Source organism: Corvus hawaiiensis, chromosome 3 (genome assembly GCF_020740725.1).
Source record: "Corvus hawaiiensis isolate bCorHaw1 chromosome 3, bCorHaw1.pri.cur, whole genome shotgun sequence".
In the NCBI taxonomy this organism is placed as follows: domain Eukaryota; kingdom Metazoa; phylum Chordata; class Aves; order Passeriformes; family Corvidae; genus Corvus; species Corvus hawaiiensis.
The window spans coordinates 1,074,683-1,096,741 of NC_063215.1; the positions used below are offsets into that span (position 1 = coordinate 1,074,683).

General features: G+C 52.9%; 2 protein-coding genes and 1 long non-coding RNA gene across 6 annotated transcripts in view; 2 read left to right on the plus strand and 1 right to left on the minus strand.

Moving 5' to 3' along the window:
* LOC125323148 overlaps positions 1 to 20,678 on the plus strand; it is a 23,689-nt gene extending 3,011 nt beyond the window's left edge. Inside the window, exon 2 of one of the 2 annotated variants that reach the window (XM_048297822.1) lies at positions 20,021 to 20,678. In XM_048297822.1, coding sequence (XP_048153779.1) covers positions 20,021 to 20,597 — 577 coding nt within the window. In that variant the 3' untranslated portion in view covers positions 20,598 to 20,678. Of the gene's footprint in view, positions 1 to 20,008 lie in introns of both variants that reach the window. The other variant, XM_048297823.1, reaches the window with a different exon arrangement.
* LOC125323145 (interferon-induced very large GTPase 1-like) lies at positions 6,532 to 19,767 on the plus strand. 2 transcript variants are annotated; one of them, XM_048297816.1, is made up of 3 exons: positions 6,532 to 6,597; positions 8,266 to 8,456; positions 12,009 to 19,767. In XM_048297816.1, the coding sequence occupies exon 3, from the start codon at positions 12,011 to 12,013 to the stop codon at positions 19,304 to 19,306; it is 7,296 nt and encodes a 2,431-aa protein (XP_048153773.1). In that variant the 5' UTR covers positions 6,532 to 6,597; positions 8,266 to 8,456; positions 12,009 to 12,010; the 3' UTR covers positions 19,307 to 19,767. The 2 variants fall into 2 exon arrangements, with proteins under 2 accessions (XP_048153773.1, XP_048153774.1); XM_048297817.1 differs by lacking the exon at positions 8,266 to 8,456 and having other exon boundaries at positions 6,552 to 6,597.
* On the minus strand, positions 20,519 to 21,669 carry LOC125323149. Of its 2 annotated transcripts, none has more exons than XR_007202397.1 (3): positions 21,631 to 21,669; positions 21,082 to 21,533; positions 20,519 to 20,607 (listed from the first exon to the last, which is right to left on the minus strand). It is a non-coding gene; the product is annotated as an uncharacterized LOC125323149 (long non-coding RNA). The 2 variants fall into 2 exon arrangements; XR_007202398.1 differs by having other exon boundaries at positions 21,082 to 21,470; positions 21,631 to 21,661.
* Positions 21,670 to 22,059: the final 390 nt, after the last annotated feature.

A 22,059-nucleotide genomic window follows, 5' to 3' on the forward strand; every position in this document is an offset into this window, starting at 1 on the left:
TTATGAGAAGTGCCGATGGGAGGGGTTCAAGGTGGGATGGGATTTGTAAATGCTCCTTTTAGCTCTTCAGAAGTCAGAAATTTTAAAAAGGAAATTAAAGGGTTATTAGAAGATCCCATAGGTATAGCTGAACAATTAAACCAATTCTTAGGTCCCAATATTTTCACTTGGGAAGAAATGCAGTCAATAATGAATATTATATTTTCTCAAGAGTAGAGGCAGATGATTAGACCTGCTGGAATGAGAATCTGGGAAAGAGAGAATCAACAAGGTCCACCTGGGGACCAGAAAATGCCAATAGCACCTCCTAACTGGAACCACAATGAAGAGGCAGGGCAAGGACATATGAATGATTATCGTAATCTGATAGCCAAAGGAATAAAAGAGGCAGCAAGGCTTTTGATGGGCAACAAGGGAAGGAGGAGACTCCAACTGATTGGTTAGAGAGGCTCCAAAAGAATATGAAACAATACTCTGGAACTGACCCTGAGGGCATAGCCAGGCAAGCTCTATTGAGAGTTGACTTTGTCACTCATGCCTGGCCAGATACTAGAAAAAAGCTGGAAAAGATAGAGGATTGGCATGAGCGGGCATTAAATGAATTATTAAGGGAAGATCAAAAGGTTTAGGTACAGAGAGATGAAGAAAAAGCCAAAGCAGAAGCAAAAATCACGACAGCCACTATGCGAGAAAGTAACTCCCAGAGGAATCTGAAGCCCCCAAGTACCACTCCCAAACATTCAGGTTTCAGAGACAGGGAAAAGGGAAAAAACAGAACCCCAGCACGATCAAAATCTCAGGAGCAAATAAAAAATGCCTGTTTCTATTGTGGAGAAGAAGGACACTCTAAGAGGGAATGCCCTCATCTAAAAAAGAACCTGAAAATATTCCAAGAGATACACCCAGAAGAAAAATAGGGAGGTCATGGGCTCTATTTTCTGGGGGATAAATACCATCTGGAGCCTTTGGCAACTTTAAAAGTAGGCCCCCAAGAGGAGGTATTGGAATTTATAGTTGATACTGGGGCAGCGAGAACTTGTGTAGTAAATATTCCAAGAGGGTGTGATGTGAGTAATGACACTGTGAAGATAACAGGAGCAAAAGGAGAAGGGTTTGAAGTTCCTGTCATTAAAAATGTAGTAATTGAAGGGGAAACCAGAATAGGGATGGGAGATGTCTTGTTAGGTCCTGGAGCAGGTTGCAACTTACTGGGGAGAGACTTACAGGTACAATTAGGAATAGGGGTCATACCGGAAGAAGAGAAGATGACAGCTAAAGTGTTAAAACTTGGCCAGGAAGATGAGGGAAAGATTAACAAAGAATTTTGGGCTGGGGAAGGAAATAGGGGAGGATTGAATATTGATCCCATAAGGGTCACGACTGAAAGAGAAAAATGTCCCATACGTGTGCGTCAGTACCCCATATCCTTAAAAGGAAGAGAAGGATTAAAGCCGGTAATAGAAGAATTGATAAAAGATGGGACATTGGAACCTCGTATGTCTCCTCGTAACACCCCTATTCTTCCAGTAAAAAAGTCTGATGGGACTCATAGATTAGTACAAGACTTACGGGAAGTTAACAAGAGAACTTGGACCCGTTACCCAGGGGTACCCAACCCCTGTACCCTTTTAAGTAAAGTCTCACCTCAGCATCAGTGGTTTAGTGTAGTGGATCTTAAAGATGCTTTTTGGGCTTGCCTGTTGGCAGAGGATAGTCGAAACATTTTTGCCTTTGAATGGGAAGGTCCAAGTACTGGGACAGAGCAGCAACTAAGATGGACAAAATTACCACAGGGATTTACTGAGCCTCCAAATCTATTTGGGCAAGCTTTCGAAGAAATACTGCAGACTTTCCCCACTCCTACTGGAATACAAATTATCCAATATGTGGATGATCTTTTGTTATCAGGGGAAGCTGAAGTTAGGGAGGCTAATATAAAACTATTGCATTTTCTTGGGGAAAAAGGATTAAGGGTATGAAAAGGGAAACTACAATTTGCAGAATCAGAAGTAAAGTATCTTGGTCACTTAATAAGTAAAGGTAGCCGAAAGCTTAATCCTGAGAGGGTTGCAGGGATTTTGTCTCTTCCCACTCCTTCTTCAAAGAAAGAAGTTAGAACACTGCTTGGATTATTGGGATATTGTAGACCATGGACCGAAGGATATATGCAGGCACTAAAATTTTTATATGAAAAATTGACAGAGGGAGACAATATGAAGTGGACCAGGGAATATGACAATAAATTAGAAGAATTGAAGTTGAAACTAGCCTCGGTACCAGCTTTGAGCTTACCCTCAAAAATTTCAGAGTCCTTCTGTAGATCTCTCTCTCCCCGTCCTTGCAGATGGGTCGTGCTGGGACCACCTCCAGGGTGAAGACCTCGGTGGAAATTCCTCCCGATGTATTCTGATGTTGAAACAGTCCAGCAGAGAGAAAGGGAAAAAACCAAAGTCCCAGGAAAACAAAGTTCAGCTCTCCGTCTTTCTCTCCAGAGAAAAGGAGCTGAGAAACTGGCCAAAAAAAAAGCAAGCAGTGCTTCTTCCCTGTCCTGGGTTAGCAGAGCTATGGAAGTGATTCTCTTGCAAAGAGGTGCTTACAGCTTCCTCTATGACCTCACAGAACCTATCGACTGCCTAGTTTGAATATTGACAACTTTTAAAGCCACTTAAAGAGCTTGACATCCCTCTGTGGTCCATATTTAAGAATGAACAAACCCCGGGAAAGCTCTCTTGCTTCCAGCCTTGGGACAGGTAACTGGGGGGGGGCCTGCAGGCGGCCCAGCAGGGCTGGGCTGGGCCTTGCTGGGTCCAGCTGGGTCGGCCGTGGCACAGCCCTGTTCCATCTGCGGCCCCTCCCCAGCCCTGCTCTGTGCAGGCAGCCCCTGGTGCGGCCAGGGCTTGTCTGAGACCACTGCCCCGCTGCCCAGCAAAGATCATGCGACCAACAGCGATAAGCAAATTCCAGCTGCGGGGCCCTGGGTGAGATTAACCCTTTTAGTGCTGTAAGTTTCCTCCAGAACAGATGAAGCCTGCAGACATCAATCCTCTTCCGAGTCTGAGGAAGAAGGAAGGTGAAGAAAACACCATAGAGACACCAAAGTCAGTAAAGAAGGAAGAGCTGAAACCCTGAGGGAGGAGAAAGAGGAGATGCTTAGAAGCTGAAATTCTGCTGTAAAGCTATGGTGGTGATGGACTATGGACATCAGAGTACCCATTGTAATTTCATGAAAGCATGGGGAGGTGGAGCGTTCAAACTGTACTTGTGAGCAAAAGCACCTGTGCTGGAATAAGCAGATGCTGAAGCAGCTGTGATTTGATGAGAAGTTTGAACAGGGAGAGATGGAAGTGATGAGGACTCTTGCTCCAAATCAGAAGGAGAAGACCTCAGTTCCTAGAGATGAAAGTAATGAGGACCCTTTGCTCCCAGGGAAGGGGGAGGGCCTCTATTCTTAGAGATGAAGGTGCTCCCAGAGATGGGTGAAGAGAACCTTTGCTTCTGAACAGCTCATCCTTACAATGGTACCCCAGTAGCTCAAGATTGGACCCTCGAAAGCAGTTGTGGGGAAAGCTGTAGGTCGGGGGAAGGGACTCTCACATGCGAGCAGAGAACCAACCCGGGCGGCTGTCTTGCTGTGACATTGGAGCCACAAGAGAACTGTTCCTTGTGGAGATGTCTCCATAGCATGAGCAAGAGAGACTCCTCTCCCTAAGTGAACTGAAAAAGGTTATTATTGAAGTGGTAAACTGACTGAAAATCTCAAGGGTTGTCTTTTTACATTGTCAATGAGAGAAGGGAGAAAGGTGGGGGGAGGAGAAGTGTTCTGAAGGTGTAGTCTGATTTTTTTTCTTCCTTTTAGGTCTGCTAATAAACTTCTTAATATTCTTCTAAGTTTTGTGCCTGCTTTGCTTTCTCCTAATTCTTATCTCACAGAAGGTAAATAAGTGAGTAACGAGTATTTTGGACCAAACCACTACTCTCCCGCTCCTCTCGCCAACAGAATGCAGAGAGGAGTCTGTATCTCTGGGGGAGCCTTCCCTGAGCTGTCCTGCTAGATTGTAGGGTGGCTTGACTGTTTCAGTCAGGGAAACACCAATAGTACAAGGGAGAGTCCTCAGCAGCTCTTCCCCTTTATTGGAGCGTGTTCTCTGCTGCCAGCAACTGCCAGCACCCGGCAAGGATTCACACCAACAGTTAACAGAATGACACTCGTTATTCATATGAAATCATTACAGGTTAAGGTTCGAAGGTTGTCGGTGACAGTGTCTGACTGCAGAAATGTACTTGAAGCAATGCACAGACAAGCTCTAATGCCCAGTAAAATATTCAGCATGCATAGAGTAGGATTCTTACTAATAGGCATCACTGGGGGGGGAGAAGACAGGTTCTGCCCCTCACTGATCCCAGCAGTTTCCATGGAGTCTTCCCTAGCTTTTCCCCCATTCTTGACTTACTTTTATACTATTTCTTTGTGTTTAGGTGGAGCTTGAGTGACTCAAGTCAGACAAACCTTTGTTACTGACGGGTGAAAAATTCTCTTGCTTTGCTTTGAAAGATACAGTCCAAAAGAACACAGAGTGTGTGCCCAGTGAGGGGGGTCATACCTCGGGGGAGGGTAACTATGGAATGGAGGGGTTCTGTTGTTTTTATTATTACTATTATTATTCTTTGATGAGCCAAGTTAATTTAAGGAGAGGTATTTCACCCCAGTTCCTGGCTCAGCAGCAGGACATCCTCCCCCCTCTCTCCTGGTTGACTGGCCCTATGTGGTTCATCAACTGTAAAGGACCATTGAGTTCCCTTCCCTGCAAGGATTCCCACAGAGCCTGGCCACAGTGTCTCCACTCCACTGCACCCTCCATTCCCTCCCCCTCAGCAGGTGTGTGTGGATGCAGCATCATTGTGGGATAGGTTTCAAGTCATGCCAACCCCTTTCCATCCAGGGAGCAGCAGCTGTGATTTACCCTATAATTTCCATACTGTTATAACTCCTGTTAGGATGTGAATAGAACTCCTCGGTTTCTTCTAATTGTGCCGCCATTTACCTGTCCACAGGATCCCCAGTCATTTTCCCACAAGCTCTGAGCTGGTGTCAGGCCTCAGATTTCCCCTTGAGCCACGTCTCCTGGCTCCTGCAGGATCTCCCTTCCAGAGAACATTCCCTACCACAGCTGCTTCTCCAGCCCTCAACTCCACAGGGCTTCCCCGCCTTGTTGGAGGAAATCCCAGCTGGGCTGCAGGGGCTGCAGGGGGCCAGGACAGACCCCACACCTTCTCCCTGCCTTCTCCTGACTGACTCGGAGCTCCCCCGGCTCCCTGGAGCCAACCCGGGCATGTTCTGGGGCAGGTGGGGCCTTGGGCATGGGGGGCGAGCCAGAGGAGCAGGACAAGCACAGCCAGGGAACAGGTTTTGCAAGGAAGAGCTCTCAGCCAGCAGAACCCAGCTGTGAAGCAGCAGCTGGGGGGTCACAGAGCCCCTCTGCAGCCCCTGCCCCCTTTATTACACACTGCCAAAAATACCCCCAAATTCCCTTCTGGAAAGTGTCCCCAGGATTAATGAAGTGACCCAGAGAATCCCGGACTGGTTTGGGTGGGAAAGGGCCTTAAAGCCCATCCCATCCCACCCCTGCCATGGGCAGGGACACCTCCCTCTATCCCAGGTGGCTCCAAGCCCCAACCAACCTGGCCTTGGGCACTGCCAGGGATCCAGGGGCAGCCCCAGCTGCTCTGGGAATTCCAGCCCAGCCCCTCCCCACCCTCCCAGGGAACAATTCCTTCCCAATATCCCATCCATCTCTGCCCTCTGGCACTGGGAAGCCATTTCCCCTTGTCCTGTCCCTTCAGGCCCTTGCCCAAAGTCCTTTCCAGCTTCTCCTACCTGGATATGCATCCAGCTAGCACACTTGATATTATTATCAGCAATTAGTTGTATCCCAGTACTCCTGTGATACTAACTAATTGCAGTAGCAGTCAATTATTGTAGCAGTCAATTCTAAAGAATTATATTAATAGTAACATTCAATAGTAATAATAATCACATCATTATTATATAAATTGTAGCGGCAGTGAATAGGAATAAAAACTAATAACAACAATCAATAACAGCAGCAATCAAATCCACATTACATTATGGATCACTACAAATTTATCACTGCTGAAGAAAACTTACACACGCTGTAACACTAAAGAAACTTATGAAAGATGACTTTATGCGTCAATCTGTCGATAACAGAGATGCTGTGCTGCCCCTGCTCCTTTTCCTGATGGAGCACCAGCCCCAGGAAGGGCTGAGGGCCTCACCTGCCCTCCAGGTACCAGCACAGCAGTTCAGGGTCAGAGCTCTGTGCAAAGAGCTGAGAGTGGAGCGTCAGCCAACTCAAACCACGGCTGGTGCAGAAATTGGGCTCTAATCCAAATCATCTGACTCCAAAAGAGTGGTTCCACTTTCACATTCTGCTGCACTAAAATGCCTGATTTCTTGGAATTGTTCTGCTTCTGCTATAAAAAGGGAAGCCCCACCCACTTAAGAGCCAGGGCTGGGTAAAGAGGGGCTGAGATGGGCTTCTCTCAGCCCGGGAGCTGCGGGTCCGGAGGGGGACGGTAGGACCTGGGATGGGCTGTGGGGCTGGGAGGCGGGAGCAGCCCGGAGCGGGATCTTGTTGGGCTCCTGCCTCCTGTTGCCTGTGTTTGGCCGTGTCTGGGGAGATGGCCGGGCAGGAGAGGAGGGGTCCGAGGGCAGCGGGCGGGTGGTGTCTGCTCCGAGCGGGGGCTGGAGGAAGCCGCCTTTGCTGGCAGCCGGTTTGGGGGAGCTCGGGGGAGCCGTGAGCGCTGCGGGGGCTGAGCTGGGAGGGGGCCGGGGTCAGAGGGGTGGGAGCGGAGCGGCGGGGGAAGGAGGAGGGATGCGGGGGGATGCAGGGGCAGAGTGAGGTCTGCGGAGGCGCAAAGCCTGGCCCGGGAGCTGCCAGCGGGGCTGGCCGGGCACAGATCCATTGCGGAGCCCCTTCCCTGCCGTCTGCCCGTGCCCGGCCGGGAAACGCTCCCCGCGGGCGGGGCCGACCCTGCCCGGCCCGGGCACCGCCAGCGCCGCGGTGGGGCCGGGTGGCTGCGCTGCCCTGAAGGCCGGAGCGATGGGGGCCGGGCGCCGTCCTGGGGCTGATGCTGGGGGGGTTCCTGGCCCCCTTCGGGAGCAGGGCAGCTTCGCGGTGCTGAGGGGCAGGCACGGGACATCCTGCTCTGTCCGGGCACCCGGGGCTACAGCTCTACCTTTTCCTCCCCATGCAGGGAGGGTGGCATTCTCCTCTCTTCCAGTCTAAGCGTCACCGCCCAGAGCGCTCTGCTCCCTGCGGCAGCCCCTCAAAGGCGCTCCCAGAGCCCCTTTCCCTGGGGCAGGGCTGGGGAAAACACTCTCGGGGGGCTGTTCCCGTGAAACGGGCTGCAGGCATTCCCATGGCAGGTGATGCTGCCAGCCTTGCTGCTTCCCTCGTTTGCTTCCAAGGAGGAAGCCGATCCCGAGTGGACAAGCTACAGCAGTAGCCCTGAGCCAGCAGTTCCCTTCCCGAGCAGCCGTCCTGCACTTGGCTCTGCTGCCCGGGGAGCAGCTGGACATGTGCCCAAACAACTGGTGCCCAAAGTCCCTCGTGTGCTCTGCCAGCACACCCACCTTTCCTCTGCTGCTGAACTGCCCTTATCTCGAGCCAGTGACTTCTCCTGCTTCTGCTTTCCCCCTCCTGTCCCCATCGTGCTGGTGGGAGCACACGAGCTGCTGGTGGGGGCTCAGTGCCTGCTGGGATCCAAGCCCAGCGCTGCCTCTCCCTCTCTCCGGGGGCCTGAGCTTCCCCCCAGCAGCAGCTGTGGGATGTGGGCAGTGGTGGGACGGGGCTGCCCCACTGTCAGTGCTGTTCCCTGGCCTCTGCCCCCTGCACACCTTGTCTCCTGCCCCGAGAGCACAGATGTTCCCTGGACAGCCTCTCACCCATCAGCACCCCCAAGTCCTTCTCCTCAGGGCTGCTCTCAATCCATTCTCTTCCCCTCTTGTGTCTGTGCCTGGCATTGCCTCTCCAGCATGTCCAGCTTCCTTCTGGTGGGGGAACAGGGATGCAGGTCCCAGGTGAAACCCTGCTCGTGTCAGCTCCCCAAAAGGGCCCTGAGGAGTCTTTGCTGCCTGGGCAATCCCCAGTGGAGGAGAAGGGTTGGCCTCCAGGGCTCCCTGGAATTAAACCTCCACATTGATGGGTTGCCTTCTCCTGTCTCTCTGCTCTTCTCCTTTAGGATTTCGAGCCTTTCCTTGCCGGTGCTCTTCCTCCTGAGTTCTCAAGGTGGTTCCCATCTTCTTCTCCTCACCCCGCTGTGTGTCCCAGGCCTGCCACTGCTGCTGTGCTGTGTCCCCTGAGCTGGGGCCCTCGGCTGCCGGTGTCCACTGGGAAACGAAGGCTTGGAGCAACGGGAGCATCTGCTGTGAGGTGGGTGAGGGGAATCAGAGCCCACAGCCCTTGCCCAGATTGCTCAAATCTCCATGGATCCCAAGGGAAAGCTGTCCCTGAAGGCTCTGGGAGGGTTCAGGAGCCCTCAGATCTATACCTGAGTCCAAGCCCCTTGCATCGATACCTGTGCTGGTAAGAGTCCCGTGGCCTTGGTGGGACAGAAGCTGAATGTCAGGAAGGTTTTGTGCATGGAATAAATCTCTCCAATATCCAAGTGAATGGAGACTGGGACAATTCTCAGGCTTGTGTGACAGTGTCAAAACCCCCAAAGGTTTAAAGGCAGGGAGGGCAGCAGCTCTGTTAGGGTGAGAATCATGGAATGATGGAATGGCCTGAGTTGGAAGGGACACACCAGGATCCTGGGAGAGGCAGGATCAAAAGCTTTACTGAAATCCAAAAAGCTCAGATTAACTGGTTGTCATTGATCAGCTCCATGGGTTAATGTGTTGTAAAAGGAAATTTAGGGTGATGAGCAGGAGTTTCCCGTCCTGAGCCCATTGTGCCTGTGACCAACGACTGCCTTGTCTTTCTGGGATTTTTCAAAAAAAAGTGACCAGCACTGATGAACCTGTAGTAGTTTAAAAGACAGGTGTCTGCCAAGGAAGGCGGGAACCTTCCTGGAAATGAGAATATGACCCTCTTCTCTCCAAATTATTTTAACTTTGAAATTACGGGGCTTTCAGGCAAAGATATGGGAAAAGGAACAACAGGTATTTCCTAGACTATACCTATATACCAAGACAAACAAACAACAGCAGCAGCAGCAACAAAAAAACCAGAAACCCAATCACAGCCTTGTCTCACCCATCAGGCGACCGCCCCTCTTGTGCATTTCTGCTCATGGCTGGCAGGGGCGATGGTGGTGCCAGGCCATGGCTGCAGTTCCGCTCACGGCCAGCAGGGGCGATGGCGGTGCCAGGCCATGGCTGCGGTTCCGCTCACGGCCGGCAGGGGCGATGGCGGTGCCAGGCCATGGCTGCGGTTCCGCTCACGGCCGGCAGGGGCGATGGCGGTGCCAGGCCATGGCTGCGGTTCCGCTCACGGCCGGTAGGGGCGATGGCGGTGCCAGGCCATGGCTGCGGTTCCGCTCACGGCCGGCAGGGGCGATGGCGGTGCCAGGCCATGGCTGCAGTTCCGCTCACGGCCGGCAGGGGCGATGGCGGTGCCAGGCCATGGCTGCGGTTCCGCTCACGGCCGGCAGGGGCGCTGGTGGTGCCAGGCCATGGCTGCGGTTCCGCTCACGGCCGGTAGGGGCGATGGCGGTGCCAGGCCATGGCTGCAGTTCCGCTCACGGCCGGCAGGGGCGATGGTGGCTCCCGGCTGGGCAGGGCAGGGGCGATGGTTCCTCCACGCCTGCAGGGGGCGCTGTGGCGCGAGCTCAGCTGCCTCGCCACACGGCAATGGCGGCTCAGGGGAGAGGGGAGAGAAGAGATGGCTTCCCCTGCACAACCCACAGGGAGCAGCCGGTCTCGGTACCACTCTGGGTGGTGAGCTGGACCGTCGCAGGAACCCCAGAGTGGCGGGCGGGAAGAGCAGAGGTGAGCAGACCTGGGGCCCTGAATCGAAGTGTAGCAAAAAACCCCAAAGCAGTGGCAGAAACAGCGGTGGCTGGGTGGGGAATTGCTCCTTTGCACAGCTCACCGGCCAGGGCTGGTCCTGAGGTCAGGCTGCTGTGCCAGGGGAATGGCCTGGTGGGGGTGGGCGGTGCTCTCGGGTCTCGGCACAGCACACACTGGCTCTGGGCTCCCAAGCAGCAGAGGAGCAGAGAAGCAAGCTGGCCAGCCCTGGTGACAGTGCTGAAGCAAGAAAAAGCCAAGAGGGGAAAAAAAAGAAAAAACGCATAGGGCAGCAGGATCTCAGGTCAGACCCACTGTGCCGCATGGCCGCCGTGTTGATTGCCCCAACTGGAAGGAAGAGCGGCCCCTGGCCCCCAACCCCCCGCAGAATCCCAGGCCACCCTTCACCCATTGTGATATTCCTGAGTTGGGTGGGGGGAGGACAGACAGTGACAACTCCAGACATGAAACAAAACCACAACCAAACTGGCTATGGGATAAGAACCATCCCCAAGACAGGACGCCAGCATCCTCCAGAACTGTTTCCCGAGGCCCTCTGTAACTCACCCCTGAGCAGCCTGAAGTTGTAGATTTTCCCCCTGCACTGCAATGAGCCCCTGGGTGTGCCAGGAAGCAGCTCCTGGGAACAGGTGAGTGTGGGGCGAGGGACGGGCTGCGCGCTGGCAGCTGCAGCAGGAGCACAGGTCAGACCCCGTGTGGCCGTGCCGGGTGTGGGGACAGCGTGTCTGGGGAGCGTGGGGTGCCCGTGGGGGGAGTGTGTGAGCGCTGCCTGCGGGAGCTGGGAGCAGCAAGCTGGGCCAGCCAGCGAGCAGGGCAGCCGTGGGGCTGGGCAGAGGGTGCAGGATGCAGGCAGGGCTGTTGGATGGGCAGAGGGGCTGTGCCAGTGCTCGAGGGAGCCAGGAATGCCCCCGGGCTGTCTGCACTTGTGAATAGAGGAGTCCTGCTGGGAGGATGGGGGTGATGGTGAAGGCAGCACCTTGCCCAGGGCAGGGTGTGTGGCCGAGTGACTCTGTGTGTGTGTCTGTGTGTGTTTCTGTGTGTTTCTGTGTGTGTCTGTGTGTGTCTGTGTGTGTGTGTGTGTGTGTGTGTGTGTGTGTGTGTCTGTGTGTGTCTGTGTGTGTGTGTGTCTGTGTGTGTCTGTGTGTGTGTGTGTGTCTGTGTGTGTGTGTCTGTGTGTGTGTGTGTGTGTCTGTGTGTGTGTGTGTGTCTGTGTGTGTGTGTCTGTGTGTGTTTCTGTGTGTGTCTGTGTGTGTGTGTGTGTGTGTGTGTGTCTGTGTGTCTGTGTGTGTCTGTGTGTGTCTGTGTGTGTGTCTGTGTGTGTCTGTGTGTGTGTGTGTCTGTGTGTGTCTGTGTGTGTGTGTGTGTCTGTGTGTGTGTGTCTGTGTGTGTGTGTGTGTGTCTGTGTGTGTCTGTGTGTGTGTGTGTGTCTGTGTGTGTCTGTGTGTGTCTGTGTGTGTGTCTGTGTGTGTGTCTGTGTGTGTGTGTGTGTCTGTGTGTGTCTGTGTGTGTCTGTGTGTGTGTGTCTGTGTGTGTGTGTGTGTCTGTGTGTGTCTGTGTCTGTGTGTGTCTGTGTGTGTGTGTGTTTCTGTGTGTGTCTGTGTGTGTCTGTGTGTGTGTGTGTGTCTGTGTGTGTCTGTGTGTGTTTCTGTGTTTCTGTGTGTGTCTGTGTGTGTCTGTGTGTGTGTGTGTGTGTGTGTGTGTGTGTGTGTGTCTGTGTGTGTCTGTGTTGTCTGTGGGATACACACTCAGCTTCAGGGTTGATCCTGCAAACAGGAAAGCAACAGGCACATCCAGTGTGCTGGGAAGGAGACCCTGGCTCTTGTGCCATCGCAGGCTGGGCTCCAGCAGCCGGGTGGGAGCAATCCCCAGGGCCGCAGCTGCTGCAGAGCCTCTGCCAGGAGGCTGGGGCCTCTGACAACACAGCTTAGGGACAGTCTCTTTTCTTCCTCCACAGCCATGGCTTCGCAGGAGGACACGCAAGAGGGGGATGCCAAGGCACAGCTGGCAAAGGCATTTCAGAAGGAAGGACTGGATGCTGGATACTGGGTGCCCAAGGTGTTGCAGAATCTGGGAATCAAGTGTAGAGAAGCCCTGCAACATCTGGAATATAAAGACTACCTCAAGCTGGAGTGTGCAGCACGGCACCCCTGGGAGAAAAAGGCACTCCAGAAACTCCTGAAAATAAAAGATGACAAAACAACCACTGAAGAGGTGCAGAAGGAGCACTTGGAAAAGACAAAACAGAGACAAGAAGTGGCCAAACAAGCCCTAAATGATCTGACAGAAATGCTCAAGAGCCACAGCCAGGATGCTCTGAGAGAGAAAGCAGAGACTCTGTGGAAAGCCATGGAAATTCCAAAAGAGTTCTGGCCATCGCCAAAGAAGCCCTTGGCGGATATGCTGGAGAGCATCCACAAGCAGCTGGAGCAGCAGGAGTTGTCAGCAGGCAGGACGGAGCACATCCCCGACACGGAGGTGCTGAGCCGCGCGTCAGGGGGACTGGCCCTGCAGGGCATCTACAGAACCAGCAGACCTGAAGATGTGCTGGCAAAGCGAGAGCAGCTCCTCAGGGTTCCTGAGGGATTCCAGCTCTCTGGTCCGGAGCAAGGATCGCTGCTTGAGAGGAAGGAGTTCTCCTCCTCTGCGGCAGAATCCAATTTCACCAAGTCCATGGAGCAGCTGGGGTTCAGCATCAGCGTTTCTGCCAAAGCCGCATTCTGGGTGGTTTGTCTGGAATCGGGCGTAAATCACAGCAGCTCCTCACAGTCACAGAACATCCACCAGTCCCACTCTGAGCAGAGCTACTTTTGCACCACCAAGTACCAGTACATCCCTCTGGCCTCCTGCTACTTCCAAAGGCATCAGCTTCGCCTCTCGGATGCGGCTCTGCAGGAGCTGCAAGACATGGAGCAGCTTTTGAGCTTCACTGAGGAAGAAGACAGCCCCACCCTGCTGAAGATGTGTGAGAACTTCTTCAACAGGTTTGGGTCCCACATAAACCAGGGTCCCCTCCACTTTGGGGGGATATTCTGGTGGAAGGCGTCTACAGAAGGATTCCGAGCCGAGCAGCGGGAAGAAATGAAGCGACAAACCTCTGAAGCGCTGAACAACTTTGTCAGGGCCAGCTGGGGTGGCTTCGGGGCCAGTGTAGGAGGGACCCTGGATGTTTCCAAAAGCAGCTCCAAGGCTTCCATCCAGGGAAGAGCCGGAGAGAGTTCCCACACAGCGATTCAACTCTACGTGGTCAACACAGGGGGCCCACCAGACACAGCTTCTCTTCCTCAGTGGAAAACGGGGCTCGTGTCTGATAACACAACGTGGTGCGTTATCGACCGCGGCTTTGAGCTGATCCCAGTGTGGGATGTTATCCGGTGCAATCACAGCAGGGATTTTAAGTCCGTCAGTCAGATGAGCAGAGCCCTCAGGGCTGCGTACAAAGCGCTGACAAATCAGAGCGTCGGCACCATTTTTGGAGAGGAACTGGACAGTGCAGTGCAAGAGGCCAGAGATTTCATGGCCACTGTGAAGAGCTGGGAGGTGACGGTGGATGAAAGGAAGCTGCTCATGCTGATGGAGCTAAAAGAGGGTCTGCATGCAAAAACCAAGAACCCCAGTGTGTGGATCAATGTGTGCCTGTCGGACAAAGGCCTGCAGGACTTCCTGGTGAACACCGTGCGCAGTTGCCAGGAGTCACCTCCAGAAAACACCACCTCGATCAAGGTAATGTTGAGGAGCCTCCTGGATCCTCATATCTACTCTGTCAAGGACTTCCCTGAGGCTTCCTTCATTATGCAATGGATCTTCCAGACTGAGCAGCAGCTTCCCAGACCTCCCAAGGTCTCTGAGCTGGAAGAGCTCATCAAAACACTGCAGCAAATGAAGGAGCACATCCATGCTGTCACCTATGCACCAGGAAGCTCTGCTTCTGCTGTTCATGAAGCAAAGATAGAAGCCACCCTGACCACCAGCCTCGCCATTTATTCCTTGCTCCAGTCTCTCCAGGAACGGGCTGAGAAGGACATGGAACTGTTGGTGCTCTTGATTGCGACCAGCACAGGGTACGACGTGGAAAGCAGCGCTTTTCCACACCTCCTTGGACACCCAGAAATTCAGTACATGGCCAAGGAAATGGAAGCGGCACATGAGGAGTACGTGAACCTGAAGGAGCAAGATGCCGACAGAGCTGAGGCCTCCCTTCTGCTGACGGGTCTGAGTGTGACACCCGAAAGTCAAGAGCTGTCCCCTGAGCAGAAGAGGGAGCGTTTAGTTTTCATGGAAGATCACATGCAAGGCTTGTGGTCCACACGGATCAAGAATCTCCTCCAAAAGCACAGTGGAGGCGAAGACTGGGAGAGGCTGGAACAGGACTTGCATTCCTTGATCAGAGGGTGTTTGGATGAGAAATGGGATGAACAGAGGGTGGAGAATATACTCAGAGACATGGAAGAGACTTTTCCACCACCTGAGCTCCCCAGTCAGTCCCAGTCCAAGTCAAATGGCAGCGAATCCCAAGCAAATGAAGCCATTGCAAACCAGGAATTCCTCCAGTTGCTCAAGCGCCTTGGACTCAAAAGTCACTATCCAAGAAAAATGGGGATGGGAAATTTCCGCACCATCTGCAAGACATCTCTGCAGGACAGCCAGCCCAGCAAGGACAAGGAACTGCCATTTTACTTCTTGCAAAAGCTGCTCACAGTGGATTACCAGGTGAGGTACCTGACTTGCTGGGACGAGAACAATGCAGGACTTGCAGCTGTGCCACAAATGACAGAGCAAGAGGACGAACCTTCAGACTCCTTTGAAAACTTTCTTGACAACTTCACAGAAGCAGTCCCTGAACCTGGAAGCAGGGACAGCCGTGTGCACCCCATGGACCTGCAGATGGCCATTTTCCATTGTGCTGATGACTTCCTGAGACAGTCCCTTGCAACCAAGCTGGCGTTCTGCCAACTGGCGCTGCCTCTGCTGGTGCCCAACCCGTGCACTTCACAGATCGAGTTCCCGCTCTACGCCCTCAGCCAAATCCAAAGGAGCTGGAAAGAGGCAGACAAGTCAGGAAAGCAGGCCAGAACAAAGAGTTACAACAACAAACTCATCTTTCAGGTACAGACACCCATTGTGTCCTTCATCCGCATTGGCAGCTCGGCCTCCTCTTCCAAGTCTCAGCTCCTGAACGCTCTGCTGAGCAAACGCAAACACGACACTTTCTTCCACCGCCACTGCAGAGGCAGCACCAGAGAGCGTTTGCTGATGGAAGGGGTGGTGGAGATCACCTGGTACTGCCCCCGTGGAAGCCCTGATGACACCTTTGAGTGCTGCGTGGCTTTCTGTAACCTGCATGGAGATGCCAGGGATCACGGAGCACAGCTGCAGTTCCTGCAGGAGATATCTGCTGTCAACGTGGCTCTCGTATCCGATTCAGAGCACATGGACAACAGGGGGAAAAAGCTTTTGCAGGGCCTGTGGCAGTCACAAAGTCCTTTGGTTTGTCTTCTCACGGAAAAAGAGAATGTTGCAGCTGGACAAGCCAGCAAAAACATAACAATAGGGATCAAGAACAGAAACGAAGCAGAACTCATGGTCCAGCTGACCAAGACAATTGGGAATCTCCTGGAAGGATCTAATCCATGTTTCAGCCTGGATGCATGCCTGGATAAAGCTCACCAGCATGGATTCATAGTGGATGCAGATCAGCCTGCGTGTGTGACAGCCAAAGCAAAGGCAAAGAAGCTGGTGGAGCTTCTGAAGAAAGAGAAGCTGTCTGAGATCAAATCCCAGCTCCTGCCCCTTCAAGGAAAACTGTGGTACCAGTGGTGCAAAAAGGACAAAGAGCTCACTCGCTTACAGGAGAAGAGGAACAAGAGCATTGAGCATCATCGCAGCCAAATCGAATATGAGAAGAAAGCACTAAGAAGAAAGCAACTTGAACAAGCCTTCCCCCTTAACCCGCTGATGAAATCATTCCTTGGCTTTCTCCAGGCCCAGCCAGCAGATACCAAGAAATACTTCCTGCACTGGATGAAGGTCTTTATGGATGAGCTGTCCTGCGGTCGCCTTGAAGAACTGAGGAGAGACTATCACGAGTTATGGTCTGAAGTCCTGGCAAGAAAGAAAAGCAAGAAAAAACCCAGCATGGAAGCTCAGCTGCAGAGTCGGTTGAATGCCCTCTCTGATGAAATCAACGATTCATCCATTGGCCTGGAGCATGTCTTGAGAGAGGTGGGGCAGATTTATGAAGCTCTGCAGTTAATGAAGACAAAGAATTACAATTTTGTCAAACTGCCGGAGATTGCAGCAGATCTGATGGTTTCGGGGTATCCCGTGGAGCTGATGGATGGGGATGCTTCTTACCTGCCCTTGCGCTGGGTGGGAGCAATCTTTGACAGCTTAATTGAGAGGCTGGGGGACAAACGAGTGTTTGTGCTCTCCGTGCTCGGCATCCAGAGCACAGGCAAGTCCACCCTGCTGAATGCCATGTTTGGTCTGCAGTTCAACGTCAGCGCGGGGAGATGCACCCGCGGAGCCTTTATGCAGCTCATCCCAGTGGGCGAGGAGCTGCAGCAAGACTTGGGCTTTGATTTTGTGCTGGTGGTGGACACAGAGGGACTTCGTGCCATTGAGATGGCCAATAAACACTCCCTGAACCACGACAATGAGCTGGCCACCTTTGTCATTGGCATTGGCAACTTGACTGTGATCAATATCTTTGGAGAAAATCCATCAGAAATGCAAGATGTTCTCCAGATCGCTGTGCAGGCTTTCCTGAGGATGAAGAAAGTCAATCTTTCCCCAAGCTGCCTCTTTGTCCACCAAAACGTGGGAGAAGCAACTGCCAAGGAGCAGAACATGGAAGGACAAAGGCGTTTGCAGGAAAAGCTGGATGAAATGACTGTGGTAGCTGCCCAGCAGGAATTCTGTGACATCTCCTCCTTCAGCGATGTCATCGGCTTTGATGTGAACACCCACATTCACTACTTTGCTCACCTGTGGGAAGGAAATCCCCCGATGGCACCACCCAACCCCACCTACAGCCAGAACGTCCAGCAACTAAAGAGCAAAATCCTCCAGGCTGCCCAGAAGCAGTCGCAGCGCAGCATTTTGAGGCTCTCGAACCTAAAAGTTCGTATTGGTGACCTCTGGAATGCGTTGCTGAATGAAAACTTTGTTTTCAGCTTCAAGAATTCCCTGGAGATTGCCGCGTACAGGAAACTGGAAAGCGCCTTTAGTCAGTGGACCTGGAGGCTGAGGAGTCACGTCTTAGACATGCAGATGAGACTGGACAACAAAATTCGGAATGGGGACTTGCAGAACGTCACCAGAGAATACCTTGAAGGGCAGGTGCAAGAGACAAGTGATGCCATTGAGAAAGAAGTGGAAAAGTATTTCAGGGAGGACAAAGACCGTGAGACACTGGTCCAGTGGAAATCAAGCACAGAGCTGAAGCTGAAAGAACTAAAAGAGGCTCTTCTTCTTGAAACAAAAAAGAAATGTGAGAATCTTATTGAGCTACAGAAGGAGCAGAGTAAATTGGATGCAAGGAAGGTGCAATATGAAGATGAGCTCCTGAGGAGGAGTAGGGAGTTGGCTGTGACTCTGAAAGGGAAGAGCCTCAGTGAGAGAGAACTGAAGGACAGCTTTACTTCTGTCTGGAACAATTGGATTGCCGAAGTCTCCCGTGCTGGTTGTCCTCAGGAACCTGTGGATATCAATGCAGAAATCGAAGATGTCCTTCTAGAGCACTTTAAGGAGCCAGGACTCCATGACCGGATCAGATCATCTCCCAAAGGCAGAGGATTTTCTTTTGACACGGAGAAACACGTCATGAAGAAAAAGTATTTTGGCTTCTTCCAAGATCCCAGGAGCATTTCCAACGCTGATGTGATCAGCTTGCAGCACATCACAGACAGCATCATAGCGTGTGTGAGAGCAAACATTGATAAGAAGGAACAAGAGAAACGGGATTACAGTCGAAATTTTATTCATGAAATACTCAATGAAGTACAGGAAGGTGTGAACTCCATCCCCAGCAATGCAAAATGTACTTTTAACAGAGAGTACAGCATAGATTTGTCTCTGTATCTTTGCAGAATGGCAGCAGAAAGGTTTAAAGTCATGCATGAAGCGTTCCAAAAGGCAAATGACCCAGTCGTGTACCTGAACAGCAAGAGAGAGAATTTCTTCCAATGTTTCCAGATTTCCTGCCAAGGAGCCACTTCTATCACAACTTTTGCTGTTTTCCTTTGTGACAAGATTGAACCAGCTCTTCACCGGGCGGTCTATGAGAGGACGGCTAAAGCCATTGCTGAGGACATGCAGGGCAAATTCCCAGATTTCCAGAGCAACAGAGCCAATCTGGAAGTCTCCCTCCTGAGATACCTGGCAGAACAAGAAAATTTTGAGTATTTCAAGGAGTACCTTAGGTTTCCAAAACAGTTTTGTCAGAGTTACACTGAGACACGAGTTAGGAGTTACTGTTTAGATGGGAACAGGAGGCTGGAAAAGTTTTTAGATTCCTCCCTTAATCTTCTCTATGGAAACATCCTGAAAGCTGTTTCCTTCTCAACCCAGATTGTCAAAGACAGAAAAGACAGAGAAGACAAAGTCTCTCTTTGGCTGGATGAAATTTGCAGGGAACTGACAGAGGTGATCAACTTGCCCAGAAGTGACCTGAAGGGCATTGAGCACCAGGAGGTCACAGACATTGAGTTCCTGAGCAGTGTCATGGCAGAAGCTCTGGATGACCTGAAGAACAGGCTCAGGAAAGAATTTGCTGATGCCGATATGAGCTCGTTTGCAAGGCAGCCTCACACCATCCTGGCAGAGCATTTCTCGGGGTGCTGGGAGCAGTGTCCCTTCTGTGGGGCTGTTTGCACAAACACCATGCGGAATCATGATGGAGACCATCAGCTGGTCTTCCATCGCCCACAAGCTTTGACGGGATTCAAGTGGCATGAGACGAACTACCTGGTCATTGATATTTGTTCCAGCCTTGTTGCAAGTGATTGCCAATTCAGATTTGATGGTGGCCCGTGGTTCCCTTACAAGACATACCGTAATGCTGGACCTCCTGTTTCCACATGGAACATTCTTCCTGATTCATCCATGCAGGCCTACTGGAAATGGTTTGTGTCTCATTTCAGGACACAGCTGGAAGCTTTGTACAATGGGAAATTTCAGGGCAAAGGAGAAATCCCTGAGGCGTGGCAGAGAGTTACCAAGCAGGAAGCACTGTCTGAGCTGGACAAGCGTTAGGCCACGTCCATGGGAAGGAAGAACCACAACGGCTTTGCAGCTTAGAAGAACTTTGTACCAGGCTCTCCACAAAATGCAGTTACAACAATGACACTCAAGCCACACACAGCCAATGGTATCTAATTGCTCCCAAATTTGGTGAAATAAGGTGTGTTACTGCAGCCATCGCTCAGCAACTCCCTCGCTTCATGATAAAGCCAGAATGCTCCATCCTTCTTGCCATAAGCACTTCCCTCTGCATTGTCCTAGAGTCAAACCAAACTCCTTCCCTGGGCCGATCGGCTTCGTGGCCAAGCCTGATCCCAAGGGCCAGGGCAAGGGCAAAGGCAGCACTCAAAGCCCCCCTTGGATCTGCTGCTGTGAGACAAGAAGGGACTGCCCCAAAGGCAGTTTTCCAGCTCCTGAAGGGCTGCTTCAGCCTCATCCCCTGCAGGCTCTGCTAATAAAGGAGTTGATTTGGACCGTGCTGCTCTGTGCCTCCTTTGTGTTCAGGGCAGCCCCAGCTGGGGGTGACTCGAGCTCTGTGTGGGGCAGACAGGCAGGGGACAGCGGGATGGCCCTGGGGGAGGGCGTGTGGCAGCAGAGGCTCTGCTCCTTTCAGGGTCTCTGCTCCAGGAGCAGCTTCACTGTCTGCAGGGACAGCAGAGAGAGCAGGAAGCCCCAAACCACAACAACATCCAGGGAAACCAGTGGGAGTGGCAGGTGCCAAGGGAGGCAGCGCTGGGAACCAAGCCTGGCCTGTCACTCGCACGGAGGGCTCGGAAGGTTGATCCAGCGAGGTTTTGTGCTCTGGAGCTGCTCAGCTGGGAACCTGCGGGACAAAAGGGGAACGGGCCCAAACTCTGCCAAGCCCAGCCCTGGCCAAGCAGACCCGGAGCCAGTGACAGGAGCCAGAGCTGGGCTGGGTGAGCGTGTGCTGCAAGGGCTGAGTGCCAGGGCCTGGGGACAGCTGGGCTGGGAGGGGATTTGGGCCGGTTCCTGGAGGCGGACTGGGAGTGGAGGTGCCCCTGGCCATGGTGTCACCTCCTGCGCTGAGTGGGGAATGTCCCAGTGCAGCTGCTGGAGTGAGTGGGGGGGATCCAGTGCCACAACTGGGCTGACTGGGAGGGACCCAGTGCAGCAAGTGGGGGTGGCCTCAGGCCTGGGCTGGGTTCAGGGTCCCTCACCTGCTACTCTCACCTGTGCCAGCTCCCTCTCCAGTACAGCCAGATGGCTCTCTGCACCTTGCCCAGTCTCTGCCAGGACTCCTTGGCCAAAGTCTCCCTCAGTGGGATCATCTGGCATCTCCTAAATTGCAGGCCCTGCTGTGGGGAGGAGCACAAACAGCTTAAAGGTCTTTCCCAACCTCAAGCATTCATGGATTCTGTGCCTTCCAGTGACACCAGGATGCAGCAGCTCTCCCAGTCTGCACTAGTTGTGACGAAGGGTGCAGTGACCCTGTGTAACAGCCCGGGGTGTTCAAATGTAAGGGGCTCAACTGAGGTTCCTTTACTCAGGGTTGGCACACAGGAGAAATACCAACCACATATTCTCAAGATGTCAAAATTACACAGAACTTTGGTGGCAAATGATAGAAAATCAAGGAATTTTGGCAAAGGATTTAACTCAACATGCAATTCAACATAAAACACATAAAAATAGCATTAACCTACCCCATTTAACCTAGCAACCTTTAAAGCTCTTTGATGTCACCTTACCCAAAATGTTCCATGAAAAGAGAATTAGAAGGAGAAGAAAGAGAGAAAGACAGAAAAGATACAGAAAACCACACATACAGGTACCAACTGCTGGATTCCAGTGTAGACTCCACGAGCAAGCAGGGTCAGACACGTGGTCACCTTGTGGTCAGCCTTCTAAACTCCAGGGCCTCCGTGGACCCTCCCCCTATGTGGGACTTCTGGTCACTCGGTGACTCAGGAGCTGGGTTAGGGAGGACTGGGGCAGCCTCTGGTGTGCCAGTGCTGGACAGCTCTGCCAGGCTGGGATGCTCTAGGGCTGGTCTGGGGGGTGTGGTGGAAGAGCAGGGCACTGCCTGGCCAAAGCAAGGCCCGACCTGCCCCACCTCCCCACACACCTGCATCCCAAAATGTCTCCAGAGATCAACCTTTTCCGGTCTCTGACACCCTGCCTGGCTCCGAGGAGAGCTGATGGGGTTGGGGTGCGACTGTAAAGCGGAGCAGGAGCTGTCCAGTGGGGGCTGCCTGCTGCACACGCTGGGAAAGAGGGGCTGGGGAAGGAGGGGGACAGGGCTGGGGTGCCAGGCTGGGAGGAGCCGGGATGGAAGGGCAGATGGGGAGGTCTGAGAGCACCAACTTTGCTCTTACCTTCCCTTCCCCCCTTTGCTCTCTTCGTCCTCCCCTTCTTCTCCCTCCCTCTGCTCTGGAGCCAGGCTGGGAGAGCCTGGAGAAGAGACAGATCCAGGGAGAGCTCAGAGCCCCTTGCAGGGCCTAAAGGGGCTCCTGGAGAGCTGGAGAGGAGTTTGGGCCAAGAGCCTGGAGGGCCAGGATAAGAGGAAATGGCTTCCCAGTGCCAGAGGGCAGGGCTGGACGGGATATTGGGAAGGAATTGTTCCCTGGGAGGGTGATGATGCACTGGCACAGGGTGCCCAGAGAAGCTGTCGCTGCCTCATCCCTGGAAGTGTCCCAGGCCAGGCTGGACAGGTTTTGGAGCAACCTCTGATAGGGGAAGGTGTCCCTGCCCATGGCAGGGGGTGGAACGAGATGATCTTTAGGGTCTCGTCCCACACAGAATCC

Excerpts from the sequence above, each read along its gene's own strand:
- LOC125323145 (XM_048297816.1), top strand. The coding sequence starts at position 12,011 with ATGGCTTCGCAGGAGGACACGCAAGAGGGGGATGCCAAGGCACAGCTG.